Source organism: Thalassophryne amazonica, chromosome 14 (genome assembly GCF_902500255.1).
Source record: "Thalassophryne amazonica chromosome 14, fThaAma1.1, whole genome shotgun sequence".
Taxonomy (NCBI): Eukaryota; Metazoa; Chordata; class Actinopteri; order Batrachoidiformes; family Batrachoididae; genus Thalassophryne; species Thalassophryne amazonica.
The window spans coordinates 21,972,380-21,988,530 of record NC_047116.1 but is presented as its reverse complement, the minus strand read 5'-3'; the positions used below and the strand labels follow the sequence as shown (position 1 = coordinate 21,988,530).

Below are 16,151 nucleotides of genomic sequence, written 5' to 3'. Positions count from 1 at the left end.
TACTGTGTTTTATCTTTTAACTGTGCTTTTCTTGCTTTTAATTTTGAATTTAGATTAATTTGTGTTGTTGTGAATTATGTGAAGCGCCTTGGTGCGACTTTGTCGTGATTTGGCGCTATATAAATTAATAAATTATTATTATTATTATAAACAGGGGAGGGGCCACTCGATCCTTATAAAATCTGGCTGAATCCTGATAAGGCTCATAAATCCACCTGTCCCTTTAACTGGCAGCACTGTCTCCTTACCTGATTAACAACAGTTAAATCAGAATCAAATTTATTGCCAAGTAAGTTCTCACAAGGAATTTGATCTGGTGTCATTGGTGCATAAACAACCATAACAAGAAAAGGAAAAAAAAATACTTCTGTAAGAAGTGAAGGAGTCAAATAGACCAGTGGAAAAAACTATGTTCACTGTCAAATAAATATAACATAGTGGAATGAGGCTGTGCAAGGCATGCAGATGTACAATACCTTTCAGTGCAGGGATGATCAGTCTGTACTTTGTGGGGGGGCAGAGTAAATGAGGGTCTCTGGCATAATTATTTATGTCTCGCTGGGGCCAGAAAGAAGCTGTTTTTGTATCTTGAAGTTTTAGTCCTGATGGACCTCAGTTGTCTGTCAGAGGGGAATGTGACAAAAAATTTGTGTCCTGGGTGAGAGGGATCGGTCACTATCTTCCTGGCTCGCCTCAGGGCCCTGGAGGTGTACAGGTCCTGTAGGGATGGCACCTTCTCTACTGCATGGATGATACACTGCAGTCTGCTTCTGTCCTTAGCAGTGGCAGCAGTGTACCAGACGGTGATGGAGGAGGAGATGATGGACTCAATGATGGCAGTGTGGAAGTTTACCATCATTGTTGTAAAATATAACAATATAGCAAAATATAAAAAATAACTCTGCAATGTTAAATAAAGAGGGTGCAATCAAACCAGAATTACAATAAAAACACTGGATCATGAATTCACAAGTCCGGTTTGCTCCTTTTTGTATATTTTATGATAAAGCCCTTGTTTGAGCCGGGAAAGTCTAAGGAACCTCCCTGATGTAGATGTGTTGGTGCGTCCTTTCGCTCAATAGCTGAAATTCATCACATTCCATTTATGTTGACCGACATAATGACCGACTCGTACATGATCTGTTCGTTGAAATATAAAAATGTGTTTGGGAGAGCATGAAACAGATTCTCTCACAGTGAAAAATCAAATGAGCTCGACCTAATATGGTCACCACAAAATGTTGTTAAGAGAGTTTGACTTAACAGCAGCATTAACAAAAATGTCTGTCCTTCGTCCATGACTGGAGTTTCTACTCAAGCGTTTGGCGCTGTGGCACATCCAGAGGCACATCAGCCACCACCGTTTTCTGCTTTGCCCGCTTGCCTTTTCATTTCAACATACATGCGTTAGGACATGGCGCGCGGGACGACGTACTGCCCCGCTGTGGACTCAGTGCCCCGTCGATGTCCGAGCTGGTGTGGGAGCCCGGGGCCTGCTCCCACACATCCCCACTCGGTCTCTGTTGATCCTATTGTCTCCAGCGTCACCACACGTCGCCTAGCAAATAAAGGCCGTCTGGCTCCAAGCTTAGATATTCCAGCAAACTAAAAACCAACCATCAGAGCCGATTCATTCACATCTGCTCAGTGGGGCGACAAGGACAGGGCTTTAGGTGGGAAAGAGGGCAGAAAAAAGTTCACTTTTCCCCACCGGGTGCCAAGAGAGCAGATCAGGACTCGACTTTGCTGGAGCCGCAGCTGTGGCAAGTTGCCCATTTGATTTAACATGTATCACATCTTATATGACTCATCTGGCATCGCTGGATTTAGCGAGACGTTAGAATGCTAAAAGAACACATTTTTTAAGGGATACAAGGAGAGATTTTTTTTAATGCACTTGTGGTTCTTTTTGAAACAATTTAACATGTTAACATTGAGAAGGAGAAACCTACAGCACAGCAGCAACATGCTCATTGTTTTTTTTAAATATGTGACATGTTGATTGTTTTCTTCATGGAAACACATTAGTCTTAACTAGTTTAACTTTTTTAGAGGATTCAAACTAATTTTGTTTTTTTTTGGAACAGAAATGATTGCAGTAGGATGAAATCAGTTTTGAAACTTGACAAGTTCTAATTTTCCTAATTTTCATTTGTTACTTTGTTACTCCCTCTGTCTGTCCCAGCCACCCCACCCATCGGCACCCTCCGTGTCCTTGCCGACCCCACCCTTCATTCTGCAGTGCTACGGACCAATCATGGGTGACTGGAGCTTTCTGGGCAACATTTTAGAGGAAGTCAACGAGCACTCTACGGTGATTGGCCGGGTGTGGCTCACGGTGCTCTTTATTTTCCGTATTCTCATCTTGGGCACGGCGGCCGAGTTCGTGTGGGGCGACGAGCAGTCCGACTATATTTGCAACACAAAGCAGCCTGGATGTGAAAACGTGTGCTATGATGAGGCCTTCCCCATTTCCCACATCCGCCTGTGGGTTCTGCAAATCATCTTTGTCTCCACGCCGTCATTAGTGTACGTGGGTCACGCGGTGCACCACGTCCACATGGAGGAGAAGCGCAAGGAGCGGGAGGAGGCAGAGCTCAGCCGGCAACAAGAGCTGAATGAGGAGCGCCTTCCTTTGGCACCTGACCAGGGGAGCGTCCGCACCACCAAGGAGACCAGCACCAAGGGGAGCAAGAAGTTCCGGCTGGAGGGCACCTTGCTGAGGACCTACATCTGCCACATCATCTTTAAGACTCTGTTTGAGGTGGGCTTTGTGGTGGGCCAGTACTTTCTGTATGGCTTCCGCATTCTGCCATTGTACAAGTGTAGCCGCTGGCCTTGCCCCAACACGGTGGACTGCTTTGTTTCACGACCCACAGAGAAGACAGTCTTCATCGTCTTCATGCTAGCTGTGGCTTGCGTCTCACTCTTCCTCAACTTTGTGGAGATCAGCCATCTCGGCCTTAAGAAGGTGCGCTTTGTCTTTTGCAAGCCAGCCCCGGCCCCGGGTCAAGGCGAAGGGTCAACCCCGCTGTCACCACAGGGAAAGAGCCTACCCCCGCTGGCTGTGCCGTCACTGCAGAGGGCTAAAGGTTACAAGCTCCTGGAGGAGGAGAAGGCTCCACCTGCAACTCACCTCTACCCACTGGCTGAGGTGGGCATGGAAACTGGCAGAGGGGCGTCACCCTTCCAGACATTGGAGGAGAAGGTAGAAGAGATTCTGCCCTTGGAGGACATCTCTAAGGTGTACGATGAGACTCTGCCCACCTACTCGCAAACCACCGAGGCAGTTGGGGTCACGTTACGTGAGGAGGAGCAGACGGCGGTGGAGGAGGTTGCAGATGTGGATGCAGAGGTAGAAGAGGCAGTGAACAGGGAGGCGGTAACCCCAGCGGAGGCAGGGCCGGAGGTGACAGATACGATAGAAGACACCAGACCTTTAAGCCGACTGAGCAAAGCCAGCAGCAGGGCCAGGTCAGATGATCTCACCGTATGAAAGCAAGAGAGAGAAAGAGCACACATACACCTGAACACACGACGAGCCGATACATAAGAGAGCTCAAGACAATGCACACTCTTAAATAGGCAGACCAAAAACAAAATCGACAACATTTTAAAGCAGAAAACGACCTGCATTTTTTTTATGATGAAATGCATAAAATGGAGATGTGAAGCAGGGTGAGGGTGGGGTAGTTTTTTTTTTTTAAATGGTGTGTTCTTAAATTATGTCGGGAGGTCATACATGCAAGAGGAAATGTTTTTACTTGATGAAAAATCCAGTTTTTAGAAACATCTTTTTCTACTGAAATGGTTTTTAACAGTATGTGATGGAGAGTCAGACATTTTCACGCAGCTTTTGCGTCAGTAGAGGGAAGAGCCTTATGATATGATATACTCGTGTGTCTACAGATCAGATGTTTCACCGTAGTTAGTCACCGCATTCATTCCTGTTCAGACTGTGACATACTGAAAAACGCAGCACGCGGCTGCAGTCGGAGCAGGTCAGCATGTTGTTGCGCATCATGCCGCTAAGCGCTGGTGCACGCACACAGGTTTACAGCTGTTTTTGTTTTGTTTTAAAAGGAAAAAAGTCCATTTTCAGGTTTGAAAGAGCAGAACTGTTGCACGTCCAGAGGTTTCCACTCTGTGAAAGGCCTTTTAACTCTCACACCACCTCATTTTTGCATCCCTCTACACAAAATTCAAGCATCAGTTTCAAAGCATTTCTATTCATTTGATTTTTCCGTACTGCACAGCAAAGCAAACAGAAAAAAAAAAAAGACCACATGTTGAATGTCCTTTGAATGTGATCTCTTTGTTTTTAGACTCGCTTGTGTTTAAGCAGAATTTTGTACTGTGATATTGGTCATCTGTGCAAGAGAGCGGTGCTTATTTTTGCCTGATTACAGAATGAACTCTAGTTGCGACCTCAGGCCAAATCCTCTCTTTTCGAGCTGTACAAACAAGCGTCCAGCCGATAAAGATCGTGCACCATCAGCACAAAGTATTGTTCTAGCTGAGACAATAAAAGAAACAGTCGCTTGTCAATTAAAACATGCATTCTTGACCTATTATAGCTATAGCTATATATCTATAGATATATAGAGATCTATATCTATAAACATATATATTTAAATTCAGATAAAAACAAAGTAGGACTTCTGTCTCCGGAGCTCTGATAATGTAACAAGCCCAACAGGTTTATACAAATTTGAAAGTCTCAATAGATCACACAAACTGTGATCTTATAGATTAGTAGCAGCTAAACTGATTCAACAACATGCATCTTAAAGATGGGGGAAAAAAGGCAAATAGTTTGACTCATTCAATAATGCAACTAAACATTTTATTTATGAATCGAATAAATGTGTATGTAAAATAAGTGCAAACTTAAAGACACACTCAAAAAAGGACAATTTACTTAAAATGCAAATAAAGTTTCTTAATTTTACAAACTTTTAAAGTATTAACATAACATTTATTCATTTTCTTGGCCTGACATTTGTATTAATTTTAATTTCCCACTGCAGTTATCAGCCGCAGGTCGATTCTTCAGTCAAAATTAGTGTCAGGGCACCACTGCAGGTACAGAAACCAAAATTGAGATAAATGCACAGATTTAAAATAAACTATGACAAAAAACAAACAAACAAAAAAAGCAAAAACGTGTGCCTTGAATTTCGACACAGTTCTTCCTCTCACACCATGTATGTTCATTTAATCTGCTGCTGCTCTGATTTTTCTGTAAATGTAAATTCTCAAGTGTTGTGCAACAAGTGACTGTATTTCTCTGGGACCTATGGGAAGCTTTAAAAATAAAAAAAAAATTAAAAAAATCCAGCAGATATTAGAGTTAGTTTTCTTAAATCCTGTCCAGTTTGTAACTCAGAAGGTCGACATGATCACTTACTTCCATTTGGAAAATGCTACAAGATGAAGTTGCGTGTTTGCGTGTTGCATGAACAGTTTTTGTTATGGGGTCATAGTCAAGCAGCTCTGGAGGAACTTGGAGACAGAAGGCAGCTTTGACCCCTTTGTGACCCCCCCTCGCCCATCCCTTCACATCCCATAAGTCAATGTTGTGGAACTAAAACCACAGGAGGCCTTCAGAGGATCATCAAACTACAGGACACAACAAAGCCACACTCAAACTGGTCTGTGTGTGTACGGGGCATGAATATGACTGGTTCTGTATGAAGTTGTGTTCATTATATATACATTATCTGTTGGTAATAAAACCTAATTATTAATCCTCTGAAAAACAAACAAACAAAAAAAACCTTCGTAGTAACACTTAGTCTTCTTTGCTCATAGATGTGTGGCAGTATCTTACACTCAACAAAAATATAAACACAACACTTTTGGTTTTGCTCCCATTTTGTATGAGATGAACTCAAAGATCTAAAACTTTTTCCACATACACAATATCACCATTTCCCTCAAATATTGTTCACAAACCAGTCTAAATCTGTGATAGTGAGCACTTCTCTTTTGCTGAGATAATCCATCCCACCTCACAGGTGTGCCATATCAAGATGCTGATTAGACACCATGATTAGTGCACAGGTGTGCCTTAGACTGCCCACAATAAAAGGCCACTCTGAAAGGTGCAGTTTTGTTTTATTGGGGGGGATACCAGTCAGTATCTGGTGTGACCACCATTTGCCTCATGCAGTGCAACACATCTCCTTCGCATAGAGTTGATCAGGTTGTCAATTGTGGCCTGTGGAATGTTGGTCCACTCCTCTTCAATGGCTGTGCGAAGTTGCTGGATATTGGCAGGAACTGGTACACGCTGTTGTATACGCCGGTCCAGAGCATCCCAAACATGCTCAATGGGTGACATGTCCGGTGAGTATGCCGGCCATGCAAGAACTGGGACATTTTGAACTTCCAAGAATTGTGTACAGATCCTTGCAACATGGGGCCGTGCATTATCCTGCTGCAACATGAGGTGATGTTCTTTGATGTATGGCACAACAATGGGCCTCAGGATCTCGTCACGGTATCTCTGTGCATTCAAAATGCCATCAATAAAATGCACCTGTGTTCTTCGTCCATAACAGACGCCTGCCCATACCATAACACCACCGCCACCATGGGCCACTCGATCCACAACATTGACATCAGAAAACCGCTCACCCACACGACACCACACACGCTGTCTGCCATCTGCCCTGAACAGTGTAAACCGGGATTCATCCATGAAGAGAACACCTCTCCAACGTGCCAAACGCCAGCGAATGTGAGCATTTGCCCACTCAAGTCGGTTACGACGATGAACTGGAGTCAGGTCGAGACCCCGATGAGGACGACGAGCATGCAGATGAGCTTCCCTGAGACGGTTTCTGACAGTTTGTGCAGAAATTCTTTGGTTATGCAAACCGATTGTTTCAGCAGCTGTCCGAGTGGCTGGTCTCAGACGATCTTGGAGGTGAACATGCTGGATGTGGAGGTCCTGGGCTGGTGTGGTTACACGTGGTCTGCGGTTGTGAGGCTGGTTGGATGTACTGCCAAATTCTCTGAAACGCCTTTGGAGACGGCTTATGGTAGAGAAATGAACATTCAGTACACGAGCAACAGCTCTGGTTGACATTCCTGCTGTCAGCATGCCAATTGCATGCTCCCTCAAATCTTGCGACATCTGTGGCATTGTGCTGTGTGATAAAACTGCACCTTTCAGAGTGGCCTTTTATTGTGGGAAGTCTAAGGCACACCTGTGCACTAATCATGGTGTCTAATCAGCATCTTGATATGGCACACCTGTGAGGTGGGATGGATTATCTCAGCAAAGGAGAAGTGCTCACTATCACAGATTTAGACTGGTTTGTGAACAATATTTGAGGGAAATGGTGATATTGTGTATGTGGAAAAAGTTTTAGATCTTTGAGTTCATCTCATACAAAATGGGAGCAAAACCAAAAGTGTTGCGTTTATATTTTTGTTGAGTGTATTTTAGAACATGATTCAAATCAATAAATAGTTACACGTGGTCAACAAGTGTGTGTCAGTGTTTCTCTGCAGAGAACATGCCCGTGTGCACGCCTGTGGTCTGTACGTGTGCTGCTCTTCTTCTGATAGTCAAGTCAGAAGAAGAGCAGCACCTGCCAGCGAAAAGCAAAAACGCAAAGATGACGGTATGTACTGTCAGAACTTGTGAAATCAGTTTAAAAAAATAAACACTAAAGCTGTTTGATTTGTTCTGATATGCCACATAATTAAGTTTTGTTGTTGTTGTTGTCCTGTGTGTAACATGCTGCCTAAGATAATGACTCCCTCAGTCATTTAGAATGTAAGATGAAAGTTCAAGATGAAATAATTATTCCATTTATCAATTTGTTGATTAACACACAAGTCCCTTTTCATTTGTACATTAAATTCCATCTTGCTGGAAAATCAGCTTTATCTGAATTCCCTGTCCCTCCCCCCTGATTGGGCTGCACCCCACAGTTTGAAAACCACTGCTTTGTGCTCTATTAATGTAGAGATTAAAACATAAGAGTAATATAATATTGGTATATATTTTCTTTTCCAGGACAAAAAATAAAACTACTGTTATTTCTGTTCATTTGCACAAATTTCAATATCGCAGTACTTTAGTAACAATATTATTTTAATTTGGGTGACTGATTGTGGCACCCCCCCCCACCACCTCGAACACACACACACACACACACACACACAATTCTACTTCTTCAGGTGTTTATGTCAAACATAAAAAAAATGCAAACTTTCCTGTTTACAAAAGACAAACACATCACACAAAAGAGTCACTAGATATTTAATATACAAAAAAGCAAAGTTTAAAGCTGTAAACATAATGAAAAACATATGCACATACGGTACCTCAGTCAAGGCCCAAAGGTTCCGTTATCTGTCCCAAACTGTGCTTTAGTACAGGTGGAGGTGCTGTTTCAATAGGTGTGCCGTCTTAAACTGTGCTGAAACCCTGTAAACAAACAGAGAAATACATAAACTGCACTGAAAACACCCCTTGGTAAAGCAATTTAAACAGAATTTGTGTGGTGCAGAAACAATTAACACTGCTGAGATTAAAAAAAAAAAAAAAAATCAGGTTAGGAAGATTCAAAGAGATTTTGTTTTCTGCTTCCAAAAAAAGCATAACCAAATCAATTTTATTAAAATTTAACATTAACAGGTGACGTTCTTGGTTAAAAAAAAAAAAAAAAAAAACATTATAAAAAAAATTGTGAAAAATAAAGACAATATAATGTGACTTATTGGAAAAATATTCCACATCTTAAATAATATTAAAGATAAAAATGTATTAAATTATAAAATAATGAGAGCATAATGTGAATTTATTAGAAAAATATTCCAAATCATACATAAAACATCAAGATAAAAAGTATTCATAAAAACAATAAACTGGTAATGTGAATTTATTTGAAAATCCACATCTTATGGCATGACGTAATAATGGATTAAATTGGAGTAGCTGACATGTTTGGTTGCCTAAAATCATACAGGATTTGTTTCCGATTAATTTTACAGATGAGAAAAGATCCACGACAGAGAACACTGTTATATTTTAATCACCACTAAGGGGCAGTGTTGTTAAACACATTTTAATGTCAGCTTGCTGGATGGTGGGAAACACAAACCTATTAGTGCAGCAGATAATTGAAACAATCCTTCAAATGGTGATGCAAGCACCAAATTCAGCAAATACTCTTTAGACATTACTCTTAAAAAACACACGACTGGTCACTTCAATTTTCAATGATGCAAACTATTTCATTTTAAAATCCATTTCCACCTTTTGAATCATGGGTGTGACAAAGAAGAGCTCCTGGCTATAGCAATCATGATCACTAATTGGAAATTAAGAGGTTATGGCAAGTGGGGGTATGTATATTTTTGACCCTGATGATTCTGAAAACCCAACTTAAATCAGAACGTGTGCAGCATTATTATTATTTTTTTTTGTCAGCAGTAAGGATGTATGTTGTACAATAATTCTAGCATACACACACACACACACACACACACACACACACACACACACACATACATACATACATACATACATACATACATACATATATATATATATATATATATATATATATATATATATATATATATATATATATATATACTGGTCTATTAGATAATAAACCAACCCTTTTATTATTTTTTTTTAACTATATGGATTTGAATGACGTGCGATTACACCAATCATGCTTGAACCCTTGTGCGCATGTGTGAGTTTTTTCACGCGTGTCGGTGACGTCATTTCCCTGTGGGCAGGCCTTGAGTGAGATGTGGTCCCGCCCTCTCGGCTGAATTCCTTTGTTTCACACGCTGCTCGAGACGGCGTGCATTGTTTTATCAAAAATTTTTTCTGGACCTGTGAGGAATATCCAAGTGGACACTATTCAAGAAATTCAGCTGGTTTTCGGTGAAAAGTTTAACGGCTGATGAGAGATTATGGGGTGTTTCTGTCGCTGTAAGGACTTCCCACGGAGCAGGACGTCCTGCAGTGCTTCCAGGCGCCATCGTCAGCCTGTTTCGAGCTGAAAACGTCCTAATTTAAGGTTTAATTCACCCAGGACGTCGTGAGAGAACAGAGAAGATTTAGAAGAGGCCGGCATGAGGACTTTATGAAGAGGCCGGCATGAGGACTTTATGCGGACATTCCACTGTTTAAGGACATTTTTTAATGAAAGACGTGCGCGCAAATTAGCCGAGTCGTTTCCGTGACGACTCGGTGAATCTGTGTGCGCCGCGACAGGAAAAACACCTCTGTGTTGAAAACCATTTGTAAAATTCAGGCGGCTTTTGATGGCTTTCAACAAGTGAGTAACTGAGAAATTGTTTAACAGCTTGGGCATGTTCCAACTTGTCTGTTAAGGTTTCCAACGGAGGTGTTTTTCCTGTCGTGACCCCCTGCGGTCGGGTCCGGCCCGACCTCGTATATGAGGTCTGTTAGAAAAGTATCTGACCTTTTTATTTTTTTCAAAAACCTGATGGATTTGAATCACGTGTGCTTGCATGAGCCAACCTTGAACCTTTGTGCGCATTCGTGAATTTTTTCACACCTGTCGATTGCGTCATTTGCTTGTAAGCAGCCTTTGTGTGAGGATGGGTGGAGTCTCTCGTCCTTTTTTCTTTGCAAGGAAATGGCGGAACGACTGGAGCAGCGCAACTGCATCGAATTTTGCCAGAAACTGGGCGACAGCCAGGTGGAAACCATTCGGATTATTCAGACGGCTTTCGGTGACGATGCTATGGGCATCACACAGATTAAGGAGCGGTACAACTGGTTTAAAGATGGCCGCACAATGGTGGAGAGCGAGCCACGCTCCGGGCGGCCATCAACATGCTGAAATGACCAGATCATTTCCAAAGTGAATGCTGTAGTGATGTGGGACCGTCGTGTGACTATCCAAGAAATCTGGAGGGATCTGGAGGGACTACATCTCTCGGCTGGCTTGGGAACGCCTTGGGGTTCCCCCGGAGGAGCTGGGGGAGGTGTGTGTGTATCGGGAGGTCTGGGCGGCTTTGCTTGAGCTGCTGCCCCCGCGACCCGACTCCGGATAAAGCAGAAGAAAATGTATATATATATATATATATATATATATATATATATATATATATATATATATATATATATATTAGTGGTATGTAAAAGTTTGGGCACCCCTGATCATTTTCATGATTTTCCTTTATAAATCATTGGTTGCTTGGATCAGAAATTTCAGTTAAATATATCATAGCAGACAAACACAGTGATATTTGAGAAGTGAAATGAAGTTTATGGGCTTTACAGAAAGTGTGCAGTAATTCTTGAAACAAAATTAGGCAGGTGCATAAATTTGGGGACCCCAACAGAAAAAAAATTACATCAATATTTAGTAGATCCTCTTTTTGCAGAAATAACAGCCTCTAAATGCTTCCTATAGCTTCCAATGAGAGTCTGAATTCTGGTTGAAGGTATTTTGGTATTATGTGTCGGACGCAGCCCGGAGAACCGACCAGCGTTTGAAGGACCCAGTATAAAATAAGCAGAGCACGGTACAAAGGATAACTGACTTTAATAACATAACAGTGAGGTGATAATACAAACAAATAAGTGCGCGGTCTGGCGTGGTGGAATGCCGGTGTGCTCCCAGCAGCACTAACGGTCCGGAGCCAGAAACAGTTCAGACCCAAGGACCCCGCCAACACCCCCCAGGTGGCCACGACAAACCGAGTCTGTGAAAGAAGAAACCATCATGTGAGTCCACACTCCACACACAGAGAGACCGCTCAAAGGTGTACATAAACAGCAAACACTTCCTGGCTTAATCACTAATCAGCTTCCCACCCTGCAGGCATGGAACACCCTGTTCACATACTCAAACTGCAGTGGAAGCTGATTAAACGACTAACATAACAGCTCAATACAATAAGGTGTGAGGGACACCACATATACTGACTGTACAAATGTTAGTCACAAAACCTAACGTACCTCAGGAAGTGTGCTGACAAGCGTGAGACCTCACCCCCTCCTCTTTCACAGACCATGGTGTCAAACCTGGTACAGTCTCTGCATCCACTGATGATGAGATGGCTCTAGAGACGACGATCTCACCCGTCTGGTCACAAGGTCGAGTCTCTGGCAAATACACACTGTGTACTCCAGACTTAAATGCCACCATGCTCCAATCCGTGTAGATGCAGCACAGCTGTGAGTCCTGACGAGCTGCACTTGATCAGCCTCAGGTGATCAGGGTGAGGTCCTGATGACTCAGCCACACAGCCACTCAGTCCTAAATGCATACCACCTGGAAGGAAAAACAAAAGACAGCACAGAAGACAGAAACAAAAGGCAGCCAGGCCCCCCCAGCCATACAACACATTCTTCTTTACAAAACATCTCAGGTTTGTTGGTTTCTGAGCATGGACAGCCCACTTAAAATCACACCACATATTTTCAATAACATTCAGGTCTGGGGACTGAGATGGCCATTCCAGAAGGTTGTACTTGTTCCTCTGCATGAATGCCTTAGTAGATTTTGAGCAGTGTTTAGGGTCGTTGTCTTGTTGAAAGATCCAGCCCTGGCGCAACTTCAACTTTGTCACTGATTCTTGAACACTGTTCTCAAGAATCTGCTGATATTGACTGGAATCCATGTGACCCTCAACTTTAACAAGATTCCCAGTACCTGCACTGGCCACACAGCCACACAGCATGATGGAGCCACCTCCATATTTTACTGTAGGTAGCAAGTGTTTTTGTTGGAATGCTGTGTTCTTTTTCAGCCATGCATACTGCCCCTTGTTATGTCCAAATAACTCCATTTTAGTTTCATCAATCCACAGCACCTTATTCCAAAATGAAGCTGGCTTGTCCAGATGTGCTTTAGCATACCTCAAGCGAATCTGTTTGTGGTGTGTACGCAGAAAAGGCTTCATCTGCATTTCAACATCATACAGCATCTCCTTGTGCAAAGTGTGCTGTATAGTTGAACAATGCACAGAGACACTACCTGCAGCAAGATCATGTTATAGGTTTTTCCTCTCTATGTTCCTCACAGTGGAAACTGACAGCTGAAATCTCTGACATAGCTTTTTGTATCGTTCCCCTAAACCATGATGTTGAACAATCTTTGTTTTCAGGTCATTTGAGAGTTGTTTAGAGGCTCCCATGTTGCCACTCACTAGAAGAGATGCAAAGAGGGGAAACATTTGCAAATGGCCACCTTAAATACCCTTTCTCATGATTAGATTCACAAAAAAGTGAAGGTGTAAAGAGGTCAAAGGTCAATGAGCTTACCAAACCAATTTTGTGTTCAAATAATTAGTGCTAAATGTATTCAAATCAATAAAATGACAAGAGTGTCCAAATTTATGCACCTGCCAAATTTTGTTTATATAATTATTGCACACTTTCTGTAATACTAGAAACTTCATTTCACTTCTCAAATATCAGTGTGTTCATCTGCTATATGATATATTTAACTGAAATTGCTGATCCAAACAACCAATGATTTATAAAGGAAAATCATGGAAATGATCAGGGGTGCCCAGACCTTTACATACCACTGTATATATTTAAATAAAAGAGCACTTTGATGAACTAACTGAATATCGAATGCTGCCATTACATTGATATCCATGAGCATTTGGGCTCAGACAGTGTTACAATAAATTGCCAACAAAATGTCAAATTACAAATAAAGTCACACTGCAATTCAAATGTGACTTGATGGAAGGCCTCTGCTACAGCGTATAACAGCACGTGATGCACTTCAACAACAACAATCACCTAACAAAGGCTCACAAGTTTTTCATCCTCTGACAGAATAAAATGTGCGTCTCTCAGAACACCAAAGTGATCTTAAACGCCCATTTCCTGGATGTAAACTGTTTCCACACTGAGGGGGCTGTTTGGCCAGACTGAAACTTGATTCAGCTGCTGTATTGTGTACACTGTTTAAATTTCAAGGATCTTGCAAAAAGACAAAAGAATTAGATGCAGAAATTCAATACCGGTAAGAACGTGGTAAATGTATTTATATGTGTGTCATATGAATAATGAAAAATCAGAATTGTACATTTCAGTGCATGATATTTTTGATTAGCTAATATTTAATCTAAACCTAATGATTCTTATTTTTAAAAACCTCTTTTTAAAAGGCAACATGGAAGATTTTTCCAGATCTTTGGCAAATAACAGGATCTTTTGCCTGATATGTTGCATAAACTGGATTTTTGCAGCAGCAGGTAAGACTCATTGTGTTTGACTTTCTATGAGGTATAATTGGGTCATATTAAAAAAAATTTAAAAGGTTTGAGATAACATTGACAGTTTCATATTGTCGAAGTTTCACCTAAATCATCTATGAAATCTGTGAAAATCTTTGTATGCCTTAATTTTTCTGCTATAAGCAAAATCTACGGCAGAAACAGGTATTTTTAAAGGTGTGATAACATTATTGCTGTAGATGATCATACTTAAGATAAACGTTTTAAAACATTTCTGTAAAATATTTGTAAGAGACAACAGACTTACTAACAGGATTGTCTCCTTCTTCCAAGTTAGTCCCAAGACTCAAAGCTATTTTTGGGGGGGCACTCACACAGTTCAAAAAAGTGTTCCTCAGAGTAATATAAAATGTTATAGTATCTCTTTTTATTCATTACTAAAACCTTCAGTTTGGAAACTTTATTTCTTTACAAACATTTTTCTTCTTCTGCTACAGCTTCTTCTTTTGCTTCATCTATTCTGTGAAGGGTTTTGATGCTAAACCCATTAAATCCACCAAATCATTTTTGTTGTAAAAATAAGGATTTTTAGAAAAAGTTACTTTTAGATGCAGATGATAGATAGAGAACGTCAGCTAACCCAGAAGTTGCAATGCCATTATGTCTTTGATTGCCTCTTTTTCATGTATGTCAGGATATAAAATTAACTGGACAAAGTCTGAAGCTATGCCTTTAACTAAAATATGTCCTCCACCTGGATTGGTTTATTTAGGCCTCATGATAACACCAGGATTCGAAAAACATGAATTCAGATCTAATGCCTTTAGTTAAAAAAAACACAAACAAACTTGAAAGTAATTTGCAGAGTTGGTCAAAACTGGGCCTATCGCTAATAGGGAGAATAAGTATATTTAAAATAATTGTGGCACCACTGATTAATTATACAACAGATGTTACCCATGGACCCCCCCGCTTAATCCGGTGAAAGCTGGAACAAACCATTCAACTTGGCTTTGCCTTGAATGGTTTGTTCCAGCTTTCACCTCATGAAATATTCGTACCATTGAACTCATAAATATTCATTATTTGTATATTATATAACGGCTGAGTGGATCCTTGTCATTTGATTGGTGCTTTGTATGCCACATGAAATAAAATATTCATTCCATTTACGGTACAAATTTGGTTCCATACATTTTGTACCATTGCATGCTGCAAACCCCAGCCACACTTAGCTAAACATGGCAGAGTTTGTTTTGCTGACAGATGATTTGAACAAGTTAATTGACGGTGCTAATTCTTCTAACACACATGCACAGAGAAAATGAAAACCTGGACAAATTTTGCTCGACGAAGGAAATTTGTCCACAAGGTTACACAAGGTCTTGTTTTTTTGGAAGTATCCTGGATTACGTCATCAGAATTATATTTGAACTAACTGTTTTTCCAAGTTGACTCGGAACCGGCCTCCTATTTAAAGTTTGTGTTGAACTGTTAAGCACCAGTGACGCACACCAAAATGTAAGTCCCTTTTCTGTTTTTAAGTTAGTATAATATCAAATTACAAGGATCTATTTTAACCATTATATATTATATATTTGGTGAAAGCCGGAACGTGCATTCAACTCGGCTTTGCCTCATTGAATGGAACATTCCATCTTTCACCTCATGAAATATTCAAACCATTGAACTCAAACTCATTATTTGTATACTAGGTGACTTACGTTAGCTACAGAGATTAGAGGTTTTGAATTGCTTCTCCTTCTCTCTCAGATGGAAAAACCATCTCAAGGACAAGAGGAACCAAAGTGATTCTTCCATGTACAAACTACTCTGTAAATGCACTCAACCAGGTCACATGGAAGCTTAACCAGACTATCCTGTTTGCATTTAACCCTAGAAGACCCCAAGTACACATCTCTCCTGAAGCCACC

General features: G+C 41.1%; 1 protein-coding gene across 1 annotated transcript; it reads left to right on the top strand.

Moving 5' to 3' along the window:
* Positions 1-2,257: 2,257 nt before the first annotated feature.
* LOC117524199 (gap junction alpha-8 protein-like) lies at positions 2,258-3,508 on the top strand. The gene has a single exon (XM_034185969.1). It carries the CDS (start codon positions 2,258-2,260, stop codon positions 3,494-3,496), a length of 1,239 nt encoding a protein of 412 aa, XP_034041860.1. The 3' UTR covers positions 3,497-3,508.
* Positions 3,509-16,151: the final 12,643 nt, after the last annotated feature.

What these genes read in the sequence shown, in the direction of transcription:
- LOC117524199 (XM_034185969.1), top strand. Translation starts at nt 2,258, where the DNA reads ATGGGTGACTGGAGCTTTCTGGGCAACATTTTAGAGGAAGTCAACGAG.